This window comes from Saccopteryx bilineata, chromosome 3 (assembly GCF_036850765.1).
Source record: "Saccopteryx bilineata isolate mSacBil1 chromosome 3, mSacBil1_pri_phased_curated, whole genome shotgun sequence".
NCBI lineage: Eukaryota > Metazoa > Chordata > Mammalia > Chiroptera > Emballonuridae > Saccopteryx > Saccopteryx bilineata.
Genome location: NC_089492.1, coordinates 238,572,330 through 238,590,826, shown reverse-complemented (window position 1 = coordinate 238,590,826; position 18,497 = coordinate 238,572,330). Strand labels below are relative to the sequence as shown.

Below are 18,497 nucleotides of genomic sequence, written 5' to 3'. Positions count from 1 at the left end.
TGCGCGCCCTCCCGCGGCAGCGCCTCAACCATCAAGCCAACAATTGAAACGTTTCCAAAACGGGCTATTTGTTTGCTCCCAATAAATCGATCGGCAGTGATTAAGAAATCGATGTGACTTGGGTGGGCAAGTAGGTAGCGGTTGAGGGAAAGGTGGTTCCGCCATGCGCCCAAGGGGAAGCAGAGGAGGGGCACAGGCCTGGGAGAAGTGTGTCCCGCCCAGCCACACCCGCTCCGCCGCACCCGAGGACCCACCAGCTGGGCACGCTGGCCCCGCGGGTTCCGTTTCCTCCGGCCAGCGAGGCGCGCAGTGTACGCCCCCAGCTTTCCTTGGTCCTCCTTGCAGGTCTCTGGCGCGCGGGGGAGGCCGTGGAGGGCAGCGGCCCGCACGCAGCTCGAAGGCTTTTGTTGCTCTTCCTCCGGCTGAAAGGGGGTTTTGTGATGCGGGACAGATAAAAATGAGCAGCATCATATTGTTTGACAGAATGATCCCATATGATGAAGTGTTGGCTCAGATGGGGGTGAAAATGGTGAATTCCTAAAAACCCAGCCCTCGGCTCCTCTACGAGCTGCTGGTAGCCGGAGGGACCCAGCGGACAGCCGGACCCGGCCGCATTGCCCCAAACCATGTCGGAAGGATGCAAGCTTTCAATGCCAAGTCATTTTAAGCTCCAATCCTGTTCGAGACCTTTCTCCTCGCAGATGAAAAGAACAATTTTCGAGAGAAAGGCTCGTTTTGATTAAATCTGACATGCTGATGATAACTCCATGCTAATGTGAAATAATTAACATAATAGCCATAATTAAAAGCACGCTAACAATGCCATAAATTTATCACACAATTTTACTAGCTTTCTGCCCCTAACTGCTCTCTCATCGTTAATTAAACGTGTTGCCTTTTACAGAATGGATGTTTATACATTTCCAATATAAATAAATTCAAAACCATCCTCACTCTCCTTCTCTCTCTGTCTCCTCCTTTTCCTTTGGTCTCTTGCCATTTATAGGAACTTCTTGGCATGGGCCCTGAATGGCAGACACCTTAAAAAATAAATGAAGTTTTGAGATGCAAATCCAAACAAGAACATTAAATTGGCCTTCCCTCCACCCCACCCCGAAGAGATCTATAGAGGTATACAAGGGTGATGGGAAGTGAGTTGAAATTCCCATCCACTTGAAAATCGAAATAATCTGGGTAGGTTGGGGGCCCGAGTATCATCTCAGCCCTTCCCACCTTCCTCGGTGGTGGCCATCCAGACAGAGGTTGGTAATATAGCTTAAACCTATGAAGATTGTCAAGAAGGAGCTGACTTTGCATCTTGCTGGGGGTGTGTGTGGGGGGGTGTACATTCCAAATAGGCTCCACCCACATTTTGTTTCCTCAGAAATAGAGGATTGCTGCTTTCAGTGGAGGGCGCGCCCCTCACTGAGCAGAACCTGGTCCCATTTCCCCCGATTCTAAGAAAAGCGCACCCGAGTGTGAGCATGATTCTATCTCACTTCAGGCCAACGATTTATTTAAGCCACTGGCATAGTTTTGACTCAGAGGAGGAGGAAGGGAGCATCTGGGTTTTCTCTGGCCTGGCGAGGGATAGGTGGGACATTCCAGCCCCCAGCACACTCTGGTCATGCCCCTCCTCCGTGTTGACCACTTTTGAGCCCAAATTGAGTTGTAATGAATTTCCCCTTCACCGTCATAAATTGTTCCATCCACTTCTCTTCCCCCACCCCCCACCAATCTCATTCCCCAGAACGCACACAAATCTCCCCTCCCCCGAGACATCTCAATTTTCTTCTAATCGACCCGGATTCGTATTTCCTGTTGGTGGAACTCCGGCCCCCTCCACCACCATCGCCAAGCCGTCCGGACCGCCCCTGTCCCGGTGGCTTCCCCAGGTGGATGCCACCGGCTCTGCCCGCCCCAGGAGAAGCCTCATTCCATTCTCCTTTGGCTGAACTGTTTCAAACATTTGAACAGGTGAGACAGCTGGCTTCCATCTTCTTTAAATCCCTCCTGGGAAGTTTGCTTATGGCCTAAGTAGTCACTTTCACTCATAGTATGCGTGTGTGTATACTTCATCTTTCTCTCTCCCCCAGTAACCCTCTATGACTCAGAAAATATTGATCCACATTTCACTCTCCCCCCAATATTGTCATTTTCTCTATTCCACTTCCATCTCTCTCTGTCCTAACTTTGGCGGTAACTGACGACTTGTGGGCTTTTAGCTGCAAAGTGCAAATATTCGGCAAACAGAGTTTACTTAGCCTGTGATCTAGCCGGCCTAGGGCAGGTCCCTGCACCAAGTCCGGCTCCCACTCTGGCCATTCCGCCCAGGTGTTCTGCGGCTGCGAGAACTGCGGGAACATTCCTTCTTCCCACCTGAACTGCTGCTACGCCTCTTTCACTCCTCGGGAGTTTGCACTGGCGCTACTGTCCGCCCAGAAGGAGGAAAGCCGCGGCAGGTTTCCCACGCGAGAGCAGTAGCGGGAAAATCTGCAGACTCCACTGGAAATCGATATTAAGTGGATGGGCCAGCGCGGCCGCCAGACGTCGGGGCCGCAGCCAGTAGGTCCTGCACGTTTCATCATTTAGCTAATCGAGTCGAAAAGTTTCTGTAAGGGCCAGACCCAGCATCAGATGGTAACACTGATTGAACAAGAGATTAGCACAATAGATCTCTAACCGAGGGGAAGCGTCGCTTTTCACGCTATGCGCCGTAATTAATGGTATGAATCAATTAATTTGACTTTTATTGTGTCGAAGGAAAAAAGCGCAACAAATGGAACTGGCGGCTGGGAGTTGTTCGCCCCCCCAAAACACACACACACTCTTTTCCCCAGGGAGGTTACAAAGTGACACGGGGAATGGACGGAGCAGGCTAGGTCCTGGCTGGGGGAGGTGAGAGGCAGCGGCCAGCAGCGCAGAGGGAGTTCCGAGATCCAGCGCTGGCATGTAGCAGAATCGAAATTAGGCTCATTTAGAGGCCGCTTCAAGAAGGCTGCGAAGGGCGGCCCCAGAGCCGCCACCCTCCCGTTCGCGCACACACGTGCACGCGTTCGCGCCGGCCCAGTCTCCTAGGCAGACGGCGGCTGAGCTGCGCGACTCGCGCCAGCCTCTGCGGCTGGAAAACAAAGCTGAGCAAAAGTAATTTATGAATTTGTAAATCTCGGTTTCCTCTTTTGTCCCTCGGAACTTCGTTTTGTGATGGTTGGGTTACTCCGACAGTCGCAGCCGTGACCTCTCCTGCTGCGGACAGCGGGCGGCCAGCGCACCACGCTGGTCGGTTTCACAGGAGCCTAAGATGCATCGTAAACGATTCCGAGCCTGTGGACCACAAAACGGTGCACCTGCAGAAATCTACTCAATAGACGCATTTAGGGTCAGGTGCAACTGGGGGGGGGGGTCATTTAGGTACTGAAAAATCTTGAAGTTTCGCAGGTGTCTCCGAATGGAATAAATGCTTCCACTCTCCCCCAGCCCCAGCCTGGAACGTTCTACGAAGTGGGGAGCCAATAGGAAAGTGTTATATCCAGTGAATTATCTAACAGAAATGAAAGTCAATCTGTGTGTCGGGCTGCCTATAATCAAGTTTACCGATATGGCGAGGGTGCGTAGGCCAAGGAAAGAGGGAGTTGTAGTAGACAGACTGAGAGAATGAGAATGCCACTGTCCACCAGGAATTAAATCAGTTTGTGTTTTCTGTAAATATTTCACTAATTATTTCCTCTCAGACCTCCTCCCCTTTCGCTTTTCCCTCTGGTGAGACAGACATTCCCTCCCAGACCTCAGCGGACAGACTGGGCTTGGTTTCCGGCAGGCGCTCGCGACTCCCTAGGAGGCGGCCTCAACCTGCGGGAGGGAAGAGGTGGTGTGCCGCGGGCTCACCGGGTCAGGGGTAGTATTCGCAAGTGTGGTCTACGCGATCCCAGTAATGCAATGAACTGGGGGAAGGGTTACGGTACCCCCTCTCCATCCCCCTGTCTCTCCTACCATCAGTGACTTTCCTTGCCAGGGAAACTCGGTGTGCACTGGCCGCCTCCTCGCCTCCTCCACCCGTTCGGATGCTGATTTCCAAGGAAGTTAAATCGTGGAAGGTGTATCTAAGTCTTAAGAGGAAAGAATCCACGTTAGTTAGCAGCACCTGAGAGCCTGGTCCAGAGGCATGCCCAGACGCCCCCACTCCCAGGAGCCTGGACCCAGCCGCCAGGGGAGTCACGCCGCGGGCTCCGGGCGCCGTTCCGCGGCCCAGCCCCGCTCGGCACCCGATCTGAAGGTCCAAAGCCACTTCCCTGCCCCGCTCGACTTACCCAGGCTGCTGCCAATTCCGGCTCCATTCCCAGCACCTCGTTTCCGATTTTTTCACACGCTAAGTCGTTTAACAACTCGGAGCAGCTAGATATGGCTTCTTTATTTACAGGTTACCTGTTATTTTGCCTCGTTTTTATGTCACTCGGCAACTATTCTAATAGATTCATCAGTAACTATTTTTTGACCTTCGGAAACCATAGCTGATGCTGTTCTGGTCGCGGGAATAAAAAAGACACACATATAAAAGCACGCCTACATCGAATCGGAAAAGCGAAGCCGGTGGTGAGGCTTTTGGGGGGGGAGAGCGCGCGCCCCCTCAGCAGACGTTTCCGTGGAATGAGCCCTGAGGCGGGAAGCGGGAGTCTGACGTCTAATCAGCAAACGGAGCCGGGTGTGCAGTCCTCACTCTTTAAAACTAAAAAGAATAAAAAACAGAAGACTACTAAGTTTTTCTTTGTGCGTGTGTGGGGGGTGAATCTGTTTCTGTATGGCCCAGTCTGTGAGGAAGGAGGGACGGGAGAAGGAGGACGGGGCCCGGGAGAGGCGGCGGGAGCGCAGGGCAGGAAGAGCGCCGGGTCCGGCGGGCGCGCCCAGGCCCACGCCCTCGCTCGCGCACACCCACTCCCCCGCACTCACATCCGCGGGCTCCCTGGACCCCCGCGCCGGGCTCCAGCCTAGACGGAGGCCTCGGAGCAGGCCGGGCCCCCTCGGCGCCCGCGGGATGCCGGCGCACGGCGCGGCGCGGAGTTGCGCGTCCCGGGTCCCTTTGTTGACAATTCCCTGGACCAACTTGAGTTTGGCCGGCTCAGCGCGGCCCTGACGTCACGCGCGGTCACGTGGCCCCGCCTCCCGCTGGATCTTTAAGTAGAAAGTAATCTATCAGGCCAGTCCTTAAAACGGGACTTTCGACTACCTGGGCTCCGGCGTCCCTGACACCCCCGCCCCTCGTGGCCCCGGCCCGCGCCCTCGCGAGCGGCTCGGCGCCCGGCGTCCCGCGCCCGCCGGCGCAGCCTCTGCTGCCCACAGCGGCCCGGAGGCCGAAGGCAGGCGCAGTGAGGGGGCGCGGCGCGGAGCAGCCGCCGGGCCGGGAGCAGCGCCGAGCGCTCCGTGCCGAGCGCCGGGGCAGCAGGAGTGTGCGGAGCGCGCCCACGGGGGGCGGACGGCAGCGCCCTCGCCGCGCGATGCGGGGCCACCGGGTGTGAGCCGAGCCGGGAGGGCCCCGCGCCACAGGCGCTCCCTCCTCTTTCCCAGCGCCCCGTCTTTCGGGGGCGCCCCAAACCCCTTCCCCCGAGCTCGGCGGCAGTTTTCCTGACAGACCCCATCGCGCGCCGCTTCTTCCTCGCAGCCGCCACCCACCTCGAGGAGGAATGACCCTCTCCGGCAGCGGCAGCGCCAGCGACATGTCCGGCCAGACGGTGCTGACGGCCGAGGACGTGGACATCGACGTGGTGGGCGAGGGGGACGACGGGCTGGAGGAGAAGGACAGCGACGCCGCCTGCGACAGCCCCGCGGGGCCGCCGGAGTTGCGCCTGGACGAGGCGGACGAGGTGCCCCCGGCGCCGCAGCCCGGGCAGCCTCAGCCGCCGCTCCAGCAGACCCCGGTGCCGCCCAAGGAGGCGGCCGGAGCCGGGGCCGGCGCGGGGCCGGGGGGCGAGGCGGGCGCGTCCGAGGCCGACGGCTGCAAGGGCGGCGAGGAGGGCGGCGGCCCCGGCTCGGGCGGCGGAGCGGCCGCAGGTCTGACCCCGAGCAAGCCCAAGAACAGCCTGGTGAAGCCGCCCTACTCGTACATCGCGCTCATCACCATGGCCATCCTGCAGAGCCCGCAGAAGAAGCTGACCCTCAGCGGCATCTGCGAGTTCATCAGCAACCGCTTCCCCTACTACCGGGAGAAGTTCCCCGCCTGGCAGAACAGCATCCGCCACAACCTCTCGCTCAACGACTGCTTCGTCAAGATCCCCCGCGAGCCGGGCAACCCGGGCAAGGGCAACTACTGGACCCTGGACCCGCAGTCCGAGGACATGTTCGACAACGGCAGCTTCCTGCGGCGCCGGAAACGCTTCAAGCGCCACCAGCAGGAGCACCTGCGCGAGCAGACGGCGCTCATGATGCAGAGCTTCGGCGCCTACAGCCTGGCGGCGGCGGCCGGCGCCGCGGGGCCCTACGGCCGCCCCTACGGCCTGCACCCGGCGGCCGCGGCCGGCGCCTACTCGCACCCGGCGGCGGCGGCCGCGGCGGCGGCGGCGGCCGCGGCTCTGCAGTACCCGTACGCGCTGCCGCCGGTGGCGCCCGTGCTGCCGCCCGCCGTGCCGCTGCTGCCCTCGGGCGAGCTGGGCCGCAAAGCCGCCGCCTTCGGCTCTCAGCTCGGGCCCAGCCTGCAGCTGCAGCTCAACAGTCTGGGCGCCGCCGCGGCCGCTGCGGGCACGGCCGGCGCGGCGGGCACCACGGCGTCGCTCATCAAGTCGGAGCCGAGCGCGCGGCCGTCGTTCAGCATCGAGAACATCATCGGCGGGGGCCCCGCGGCTCCCGGGGGCTCGGCGGCGGGCGCCGGGGTGACTGGGGGCGCCGGGGGAGGCGGGGGCTCCGCGCAGTCCTTTCTGAGGCCGCCGGGGACGGTGCAGTCAGCGGCGCTCATGGCCACGCACCAGCCGCTGTCGCTGAGCCGGACGACGGCCACCATCGCGCCCATCCTGAGCGTGCCGCTCTCCGGACAGTTCCTGCAGCCCGCAGCCTCGGCCGCCGCCGCCGCCGCCGCGCAAGCCAAGTGGCCCGCGCAATAGGGACTCGCAATGGCCGGGACTCGGGGCCCCGCGGCCGGCCGGGGTGGCCGCTGCGCTCCCAGGCTGGGCGCCCCGCCCCGGCCCCGGCCCCCCGCCCAATCCAGGACTCAGCCTCGGCCTCTCCTCCACTTCCTCCCCTTGACCCCGCGGCGTCGCCCTCCGCAGCCTCCACCCTCCCGCGCACACCTGGGCTGGCGGAGCCAGCTCGCCGCGCGCGCCCGCCGGGGAGAGCTTTCCGTGCAGGTAAAACCGAGAACCCAATTTTCCAAAAATACACCCTGACGGCGCCTGCTCTCAACACCATGGGGATGGAAGAGAAATTCTTTGTACATATTTGTATAAAAATTATTGACTTTCCTTTTGGGGTTTTTATTTTTTTAAGAAAAAAACAAATTCAGTAGATTAGAGCTCTGAACTTTCATTTTTTTTGAAGGTTCACTCTCCACAGTTTTATGTGAGAAAAGATGTACAGAGGCGTTGGGAGATTTTAAATATAAAAATTTTTCAAAAGGCGAGAAGTGTCATTCTATTATAAAAATCTGTTTATATATGGATGAATATATATGATATTCTAAATGTTATTCCATCGTGTTGTACACAACTTTGTAAATAAATTTTTAAAATGCTCAGCCTAGTGTTTCATTTAGGTGTCTGAGATAAATGACAAGATTTTAAAATGGTATGTGCATTTTATCTTTTCCAGAAATTCGAAGAGGTTGCAAATTAATAATTTGATTGTAGAAAATTTTAACTGGAGAAAGGGAAGAAGATGCTAACTTAAATCGTATTAATATTTTTCTTTTAGTTTTTACATAAAACTTGGATGTGGGCAATGATCTTATTCATCTCAATCCATTAAATCTAAATGACCAGATATTTCTGCAGATAAAATAAACTGCTATTTTAAAAACAACCTTAGTTTAAACAACAGCATAATCTTATTTTAAAAAAAATATTGACATTTTACACAATGAAAATTTCCCAAAAGTGAGTTCTTGGTCATTAGAATTATCCTTTCAAAAGACTGTAAATTTCAATCATAGCCCTCATTTTTTAGCATTTAAATCTTAGGTTTTTGAAATTACTTATTTTCATTGCTTAAGTGGAAGTGGTAAACCCAGTTGAATTTTAAATGTATGTTATGGCATTAGAATTTTGCAGTGAAATTTTATTATATTAACCTGGTAGATAATACATAGTTTTATTTTTAAACATTTGCAAATAAGATACCTCTTTTCTAGGGCAATCCACACATAATTTCCATTTCTGAAGGGTTCCTTTGAATGCCTCCTCTCCCTCCAATCCGCAGTCTTCCTGAAGGCCAAGGAATAGTGTGGCCTTAATACCCTTTTAAAAACAGGTGCACATCACCCTCCCCCTTTTTTTAGTTAAAACAAACAAACAAACATATACCTTAGGCTAGGTTAGTGTGAAATGCGAGATCATAGGACAGGAATGGGGAGATGGCCTCATATATTATTTTTAATGCACATTTCAGCTGTTGCAACCTTAAAAGTATTAAGGTACAAATGAAACATCTAGACTCCGGATGCTGGTTCCTACCACCACCACCATATATATCCTCAAACGGCATCAATTCTAATTATTTTGTAATTAATTTAGCTGTTACAATTACTTATGCGAAGTCACTTTTCAAAGCTGGAGCGGGTAGCAGTACTGACAGTTCGGCTCTAGGTTCATCCTGTTTGCAAAACCCGGCCACGGGTCTCTGGCGCTGGCGTCCACCTCGCCTCCTGGTCGCGGAGATGCCTCTCGGCTTCAGATCCGACCCTTACTTCTTTGCAGTCGGCGTGGACTAGGGAGTCGCCTTGAAAGACCTTCCTCGCAAATACCGAATCTGTTTTCTTGATAAACGGTACACATGATGGTGTCTGAGCAAACATTCCTTCTGGATCAGGGTCCTAAAATAAAACAAGCTGCTGGGGGTGAGATCGTTCAACTTGATAAACAAGAACCTGATAACTGCCGCTGAGAGGAGCAACAGTAACCTTCACGGAGAGGAGATTATGGACCCCACAGTCTCCGGGCGGGTCCCTTCTAATCTCCTTTTACAAGGAAAACTAAACGGATCTAAATTTGTTTGTGTGTCGCAGCTATAAAAGTAACAAGTTGTTTCACAGTTGTGTCTGGCTAATCGGTTTTTACACAAACAGCAAATGGCACATGATTTGTGCAAACACATAGAGGTTATTTCTAAATATAGCTGACACTCCTGGGAAAAGGGAAAGGCAGGGCTTCTTGCATTCACTTTTAGCCTCAAGAAGCTGCTGATCCAAGGCTTCTAAATGACATTGGATAACAGGGGCCTCATTCCATCCCTGATCCTTTGTTACTTATAAAATTACTCGCTCATATTTCCGCGCATAGCAGTAATACCGGCCGAGCCTGCGCCTGCAGCTTGACACTCAGCCACAAGCCGCCGCTTAAGATCCGTAGGGTTTTTTCCAGCGATGCCTTAGGCTTTGGGGTGTAGAGGAGGAGAGAACCACTGACAACTTCCAGCCACTTCTTAACCTTGAACTAGCCTGGAGATGGTCCCCTTCCTTTATTTCTTGGATGATAGGAGACTTTCAGATCCAGACCCCAAACCGGCAGCGGCTGTTTAAAGTGCTGGCGGATGTCTGGGAAATAGGCCTGGATGTGCCCTCTGGAAAGCTCTTTTTGGTTTAAGCTTGTTAAAGCACGAAGGTTTAGAGTAGAAGGGAAAATGCAAAAATCATGTATAATGAACGCTAGCCTGGGGGGGGGGCTGGGGGGGGGCGTTGGAGCTCTTATTTGATATGACTGAACGCGGGCACCGGCAACGAAAGACACTGAAATCCCTTCTTTCATTGAGGTTTAAAGACAACACAACTGATACCCGCGTTTTATTCCACTTAGGCAGGTTTATTTGTAACAAAAGTGGCAAGTCGGATTGATTTTTGTGGGGAGGATTTTAGCTTTCGGCTACACACGAATTTAAACTGGTTTCCACTTTCTCCGACACTTATTTCTAGAACGTCAATTATATTCCGAGGCCTATGATCCTTGGAGCATCCCAGGGCGTAGTCCCTGAGTGGGGTCCCCGCACGCAGTCCCTCAGGGAATGGAGAAGGGATCCAGAGCTCCTAGAAAAGAGAACAAGCAAAATGTATGAAAGGGACATTCAGGACTCTCGCTGCAATGGCGCGTGTGGCCTGTAGGGGGCAACGAGCAGAAATAAAACTTCCCCATTTGTCTCCGAGAGTCCAGCCCCAGCCCTCCGAGGCCCCTCAGACTCGGAGCACACTGACACCCTTGTTCATCCTCCGGGCCTGGGACACCCAGGTCAAATTTCAGAGAAGCTGCTTACCTTGTCCTGTCTCCTGAAAGGGACACAGTGCCGAGGGGAATTTGTCCGAAAGATTGGGTAGCAATAAAGTTTAGTGATGAGGAAACATCGACTTGGAAGCAATTAAGAGTTATATTTGAGGTTATTTATTTAATATGGTTTATAGGAGAATCTTGGCATTAAGGGGAACATTAAAGGCTGGTGTGTGTGTGTGTGTGTGTGTGTGTTGAGAGGGCAGGTGGGTTCCTTGAAGAACTGTCCTGAGGAGAATGTGATCTGAAAGAAAGTCAGATTAAGAGCCATGTGTTCATCGGACCCCACTTGTCTCTGTGATGGTGGCAAACTGCACCATAAACTACTGAGAGTCCTCCTCCTCGCTGGGGGGAGGAGAACGAGGGGGTTGGAAGGACAATCACAAAGTGCCCAGGTCTCACCAGGGGTGTGTGTGTGTGTGTGTGTGTGTGTGTGTGTGTGTGTGTGTGTTTCATGGGAGGAGATGACAGGAAGCAATGGAATGAAGAACCCTTGCAGAGGGGTCCTGATCAGGGATCAGGCGTTTCCTGACTGTGACCTTGGACACAAACTGCTGTTTCTTTGAGTCTCTTTATTTCCTTGCATCTACAATGAGAACAAGCAGTCTGCTTGCTCCTTGGGCTTGCAGAATTAGGTTAGTATCAGTGGAAAATATTTCATAAAATGTTAAGAGCTAAGGGCATGTAAGGAGATTTTTGTCTTTGTTTTTATGTCTTCTGGACAGAAAAGCGTCTCTGTTCCAACACCTGCAGCGATTGGCTTGTTTTTGAACAACTGGATCTTAGGTGTGAAAAGCAGGGGTTTTTTCTAAGAAAGGTCATAGGACCTCTTTTAGCCGCCTGCTTCGGGAAAGGGTGTAGCAGAAGAGGCTGATGAGAAGGGGAGGGAGTTTTAAAACGTGGAGTGTCCTCCTAGTCGAGTCCTTCCACCACAGCCTGGGCCCGAGGAGGAGCCCGCGGTGCCCACCCGCCCTCAGCCCTCTCCGGAGGACTGGCATATTTCTTTCGGGCTGAGCGGTCTACTTCGCTGTTTAGCCCTATGCTTCCACTATGGACACAAGTGGGGAAACCCGAGCCCTCCGTTGACAGACTCCCATTAGCGCGAGTCGCGGCCTCGGGGGCGAGTTAAAGGCAACCAGATCCCAACCCCGCGGAAAAGACCACCCTTCCTTTGCCTCCCTCCAACAGTTGGCAGAATCACACCCAGAGCCAACTTCTCTCGCTCTAACCATCACCACCCCTCCCCCTGCCCTCTTAGGAATGTACACGCCATTCTTTGCTTCAAGGGGGGAAACCAGCCGAGGAGGGCGGGTACACAGAACAAAATTTGGAGTGTTGCAAAATCAATCAAGAAGTCGTGAGAAAGCATTATCATCTTATTTTCAGAGTTTTCTAAAATAAGAATTAAATTAATCCCCTCCCCATTTTAATATAGAAGTCGTACCAAAAGCCCTTCTTTTCCAGATGGTTTTGGGCTTGTGCACACTGCTCTGTGCTGCTGTGGGCGAGGCGCAGAGGGAGAAGGAACACCCTCACTCCCTCGTCTGAGTCTTCCGGGGCCGGATTTTAGAGGCATCTTCAGAAAAACAGCCTAGAGAACACCCTGCCCCTCTTTTCACACCGGCACAGAGGGTTCTGCGACTTCCCCAAGGTCACTTAGCAGCCCACGCGTAAGATATGGAAAGAAAAAGCTAACAGTGGGGCAAGGAATATTGGGACGAATGGAGAGGAGAGGAAGAAGGACTAACACAGCGGAGCGCTGGGCAGAGCGGGACTCGGCTCCGGGAAGGGCAACGACCGAGCCTGGCTGGTCCCGCGGCCGCGGGCTCCCGCTGCGCCCCGCGCTGGGCAGCTCTGCCCGGACCGACGGCTCGATTCCCTTCGGGTCCCGTGATTGGGGAGGAGAAGAGAGAAGGCGGGAACTCCAGGCCCCAAACTCCCCCTGACCTCGCAGGGCAGCGGCCCGGCCACAGCGGTCGGGTGTCGCGAGTTGGTCCCCACGGGCGCGCCCTCCCCGGCCCCCGCCCACACTGGGTCCACCCTTGCGCAATCTCGGGGGGCTCGGCCAGAGGGATTCCTGCTCGGCTCCCTCCCCTGCCCTTCCTAGAGGGAGAGAAGAGGGAAGAGAATTTGGATTAAGAAGGAAGGAAGTCCACCCGTAAAAGGCACCCCCTGCGGGGGTGGGGGTCGCTGGGGGTTCCGTGGGGACTCTCCTCCGGGCTTTACGCAGCAGTGCCACACTTGTCCGATCTCGGGGAGCTCGCGACACGGAGCCAGTGCCCGCGGTGTGAACCTGGGGTCTCTGGGAACCAGGGCAAGTTTACTACACGGCAGTTAGGCCACAGCCCTGGGCGGTCCTAGGGAGGCTCGCGAGGGCTCTGGAGACCCCGCAAGGTGATGGAGGGATGGGGATTTCCCGCAACCCGGGTCTGTTCCCCCAGCCGCCTGTGCGCGCAGGGTTTCTCCCCCGTGCCTGCCCAGACAGTCGCGGCTCAGCGGGCTCGGCATCCGGACCGCTCCGTCCCGGGGTCCCGCAGTAGGAGCTGCGTACAGTGCAGGTCTTACTGAAGAGCGGGCTTTGATTCTTTTCCTCCCTCCTTCCCTTCCACTCTCCTCTCCACAGATGGTAAGCGAGGCTCAGTTTTCTCCAAAAGATCAAGAACACGTTTTGCCCTTGACCCCTTTCCGCAAGGGTCGCGTGCCTGGGATCGCAGGGAGCCTGGCTGTCCGCGCCAGAGCAACCCTAAACCCTCAATTTTCTTAGCTATCTAGCTCCCCTGGACAGCGGTGCCTCCTCCGGGAGCCCCTCCTCCAGAAGCGCCTCCTTTGCGAGCTTCCCAGTTCGGGTTAGTTGCGCCTTCTTGGAGCCCACCTACCAAAAAATGGCCCGTTATCATGATGCCTTAGTAAGTTACTTACTGTCTGACATTGCTGAACACAAAGGGGATGATCAAAATTATTTGTCTAATAAATGACAAGGTAGAGCCCTCCCTTCTTCCTTTAGGCGTGTCTCTCCCTCTCCCTGGTCCGAGGGCCCTGCGTTTGCCTCGGTAATCTGTTCACTGAGCCCATGCAGCCCCATTGGCTCTCTTCCTTCAGGGCTCACTTCTTCTACCTCTGTGACATTCTAAATAAACGTTTGCTTGTATTTGAAGAGAAAAAAACACTTATCAGAGATCTTAAAAGACACATCCACAGTCATAATACAATCGGATTTCCTGGAATGTTTTCTCTGCCATTGAAAATTAGTTGAAAACTCTTCTACAATGAAACATCAGCAATCAGTTCCACCTCCCAGCTAATGGAGAAAAACCCTCTCCAGTACCATCCTCAGCTAGCTTTTCTCTTTTTGTTTAGAGAGATGGACAGGGACAGACAAACAAGGGAGAAAGATGAGAAGCATCAGGTCTTCGTAGACTCTTCGCAGTTGTTCATGGATTGCTTTCTCATACGTGCCTTGACTGGGGGGGGGCAGGTGCCTCCAAAAGAGCCAGTGACCCCTTGTTCAAGCCAGTGACCTTTGGGGTCACGTCTATAAACCCGTGCTCAAGCCAGAGCTCAAGCTGATAAACTCTGGCTCAAGCCCGGACTTCGGGGTTTCAATCCTGGGTCCTCAGCTTCCCAGGCCTATGCTCTATCCACTTTGCCACAGCCTGGTCAGGCACCTTAACCAGCTTCTGCTTCAGTTTTTCCAGTAGCTGAGGAATCAGTACCTCACAAAACAACCCACTGCACTGAGGGCATCTTTATTTGTGAGAGTTTCTTTCTTTTCTAGAACCTTTTTATTTCCTTAGTAAAATATAGAGAATTTGAGAGTCATTTGCTTAGATTTTAATATTACAGATTTTATTATCAAGTGTTGGGTTTCTTTATTTAGAAACACAAAGAATACACTGTGGTTTGGCTTCTATATTAGAACTACTGTTGGTGGGGAAAACTGAGCAAAAGCTAAAGCTTTGAAAAAGGGTCAGGATTCGGTATTAAGTAAACACGTTCCCGGGTAGTCCATGGACTTTGCACTGAGACCCACTTGGTGAGCCCTGGTTAGTTATCACCTCTCCTGGGGTTAGGGTTAGACTACACTGGTGGTAAAAGTCTTGTGGGATGGTGGGTAGAATCGCATGGTGTTTTTTTTTTAACTAGAAAGAATTTTTAAGAAGTTAAACATTATTTAATTTTTCTTTCATTGCTGTAACTATTGACATAAAAGTTTCTTCTTCCCTATTGGTCATCCAAATCATTCAACATATGAAACTAGGAAGTTAGATATCTTTCCTGAAAAATATTCATGTAGATTCTACTATTTAATATAGAAAAGAAGAAGGAGGAGGTGGAGGAGGAAGAGGAGAAGGAGGAGGAGAAGGAGAAGAAAGGAAAATCCCAGATTATTTGGCCACTGCCCTCCAGTTGGGAGCAAGATAATAGACTCTTTAGTGTTATACACTTAATGTTTTTTTGTTTTTGTTTTTGCAAAAATATGTTTACTTCATGTGGTCCCTATTGATTTAGTCTTTGTTTAGCCTGGTTAGCTTCTTTCTTTGCCATTGTTACAGATTATACCAGTACACCATTTCTCAAGTTCTACCATCTTGCAAATGTAAATATTGGTTACCAGAGCAAGGTGGTATCAAGATCAGCACAAACTAATCACAACTACTGTGAAACATCTGCTTTATTGATGGTATTTCAATAGCATCACCTTTCCACATACATCAGGAATTATGACCACATGATAAAGTTGCTCTTGTTTCTGGAGGGAATTGAGTGCAAGAGTTAACAGACTGGATTAAAAGACAAGACTAATTCCTGGTCCTAGTCTTGACATTGAACTTGAAAATATCTGATAGGCTCTATATTTGCCCACATAAAGACCACTACTAAAAATTTAGCTGAGAGAAAGACAGAGAGGAATTATAGTATTATAACTATCATTTCAAAATTTTAGCCAACAGATCTTTTTGAGTAACTGTTTAAAAATTTAGAGATTTTTTAAAACCTTCATTTCACCTTTGTCTTGATTTAAGGTCTCTACGATTCCAAGGTATCTGTCATTTAGACCTCAAGCACTTTGATGACTCCTTTACTCTGCTATTGCTAGTGTATATTGTAGTTCAAGGTAAGATAACGAATCACCTTCTCTACCACCACCACCCATGGGCTTACATGAATGACTTGAAGAAGCCCTACAGGAGACTGTTAGTGAATCCTCCACTTTGGAAACCACTGTTCTAGTATAGTATATTCAATATACATACTTAATGAATTCTATTTATCTGTTACTTTGAAATATTCTTATATAAATGAGATAACGTGTGAGAAAAAACTTAAGTTATAAAAGCTGAAAACTTACCATGTAAGACAGGGGTCCCCAAACTACATGCGGCCCCCTGAGGCCATTTATCCGGCCCACGCTGCACTTCCGGAAGGGGCACCTCTTTCATTGGTGGCCAGTGAGAGGAGCACATATCACTTGTTACGGCTAGCAGTGACAAATATGAAACCGGATATTGACCATCTCATTAGCCAGAAGCAGGCACATAGTTCCCATTGAAATACTGGTCAGCTTGTTGATTTAAATTTACTTGTTCTTTATTTTAAATATTGTATTTGTTCCTGTTTTTTTTTTAACTTTAAAATAAGATATGTGCAGTGTGCATAGTTCATAGTTTTTTTTTATAGTCCGGCCCTCCAACGGTCTGAGGGACAGTGAACTGCCCCCCTGTGTAAAAAGTTTGGGGGCCCCTGATGTAAGAGATAGCTATACTGTGTTTTCAAAATTGACTTCCTTGCTAGGGATGGTTTATAATTTGAGACATAGAATGATATTCTGGACAGAGCATGAGCTTTGGATCTGATCATCCTAGGGTCAGATCTTGGTTTTGCCATTTCCTTGGTTTTGCAGTTTTCATCATGTGTGAACTTGATCAAAGTTATTTGGTCTCACTGAATCTCAGTCTTCTTAACTATAAAGTGGGGATCATAATATAAAGGTTTATTATGATAATGTAAATTTGGATTGGCCATTATTACTTTACAGTTTTGCTGATTTTATAGCAGTCATATTTTCATGAGGCTACCTTTATTTTTCTTTGATATATAGCAATAGTTGTCACATTTCATATTTAAAAATGAAGTTGCTGAGACCACTGTTCCTTTCATCTATTTGAACTAAGTATCATTTTTGTGTTCTCAGAACTTAACAAATGTGAAACAATTTACTCTGTAGTGCCACTGGTAAATCACTTTTTCACTTTCGGGGTATTTTTCAGTCTTGTGGATGAGAGGTCTTGACAATAGTCATTAAAGATATGATAGCACTTTCACAAGAACAAGGACATATGCCTTATGTCTTTGCTGAGCTCTGGTCTAGGTGGACTAATTTTAACATTTCTCTAGATTTAGACTAAGATATCAGTAGAAGTTGCTATCTGCCTAGATTGAATCTTAATAAGCAAATACATAATTCTGAACTTGTAAAAACCACCTTGGTTATACTCTCAGGTTAATGGGAGGATTGATACTGTATAGTTAAAGGCCCTCTAGGGCTATGTCAGTTTCAGATATTATATATGCTGAGGTTTATTGCCTGGTGACAGTGGCTAAATTACTTGAAACTGTAAACCTCAGGTTATGATAATCTAATGGAGACATTATGTCTGTTTAGTTTATTCAAATTAAACCAAACATCAGTTTAAAAGTATGTGTGTGTGAGAGAGAGAGGAGAGAGAAATGAATGAATGGACATGAGACACAGGAAAATGAAGAAATCATGGCATGAAGTTAGATATTTCACATTTAGTCTCAGTTCTTTTATGTCTTTAACAGTGCGAACATCTTGCTATAGAAAATGGGATGGGATCTCAGTGTTTAAATATGCAGTCCTTACTTTTTGTACAACACGATGTCTAAGTGCAAGCCAGCAATTACATCTAGAGCTCAACCAGAGAGGCCTCAGCCTGTTCCCACAATGGAGGACAAGCCGGCTTTGTTAAGGAGGAGATGGTATGATTGTATCCTGTAAGGGCATATTTAAGGGATTATTGTCACTAATTTTCATTATGTTTGATTTTTTAAATCTTATATGTTAAGTTAGAATTTAACTGCTGTAAAAAATGTAATTTCCACTGTAATATCTTCCTTACCAGGGTTGTTCTTGGAATCCAATGAGATAATATATGTTAAAGTGCTTTACAAAAAATCATAGAGTTATTTTTGTTTGTTTTTATTGGTTTTAGAGAAAAAGGAAGGGGGGAAGAGAGAGAGATAGAGAGAGAGAGAGAGAGAGAGAGAGAGAGAGGAGTATCAATCTATTCCTGTAGGTGTCCTGACCCGGGATTGAACAGGCAACTTCTGTGCTTCAGGGCAATGTTCTAACCAACCGAGCTATCTGGCCAGGGCTATTCGTGGTATTATAAAATGTAAAATGTTTCTGTCTTCTGAACAAGACTTGGCCAGGAATCCATTTAAATGATTTTATTCTGTATTTTCACATCAAAAGTGAATTGAAGCTGAAACAGGACAACAATGAAACTACAATAATAAGGGTAGGAGCTAAGAAGATTAAGTGACCACTTACCACATGTCAGGAACTGTGTTTAGTTCTTTAGGTGGATTACCTCTATTAGATACTGTTCTTAAATTTCTATCCTCCAGGCCCCCTAGGGGTATGTCGGTTTCAGGTATTACACATGCTCTCTGGGAAGCCTTCACATTATTTGTGTGTGTTTATCTGTGTATGTGTGTGTGAGTACAATCAAGTCATTTTTTCTTCTTAAACAGCTGAATTTAATAACTAAGAGGTGCAAGGTGTGAAAAATACTTATTTCATACCCAACGTGTTTCCATAGGGAGGAATTTTCATTAGAGGACATGTGATTCTTTCTCTCCTACTGCCTCTTTCTCTAAGGGAGAGAAGATGATTTATCTGATTAGTGAGTTTGCAAGAGAGAACAAGGAGGGTGGATCAGCCACTCCTGCATGTTTTAGACCTGCCTACTTGCAGAGAGGATGCATTTTGGTTTCTAGCCTCTGCCATGCCATGACCTTAGC

General features: G+C 50.2%; 1 protein-coding gene and 1 long non-coding RNA gene across 2 annotated transcripts; one reads left to right on the top strand and one right to left on the bottom strand.

Annotated features, from left to right (window-relative positions):
* Positions 1 to 2,770: 2,770 nt before the first annotated feature.
* LOC136331087 (uncharacterized) lies at positions 2,771 to 5,075 on the bottom strand. Its single transcript, XR_010730443.1, has 4 exons — positions 4,945 to 5,075; positions 4,308 to 4,723; positions 3,991 to 4,106; positions 2,771 to 3,324 (listed from the first exon to the last, which is right to left on the bottom strand). It is a non-coding gene; the product is annotated as an uncharacterized lncRNA (long non-coding RNA).
* Positions 5,076 to 5,549: 474 nt separating this feature from the next.
* Positions 5,550 to 7,213, top strand: FOXD3 (forkhead box D3). Its single transcript, XM_066269005.1, has one exon. The coding sequence runs from the start codon at positions 5,676 to 5,678 to the stop codon at positions 7,083 to 7,085; it is 1,410 nt and encodes a 469-aa protein (XP_066125102.1). The 5' UTR covers positions 5,550 to 5,675; the 3' UTR covers positions 7,086 to 7,213.
* The last annotated feature ends 11,284 nt before the right edge of the window (positions 7,214 to 18,497 follow it).

Coding starts and splice junctions, on each gene's coding strand:
- FOXD3 (XM_066269005.1), top strand. CDS start 5,676: ATGACCCTCTCCGGCAGCGGCAGCGCCAGCGACATGTCCGGCCAGACG.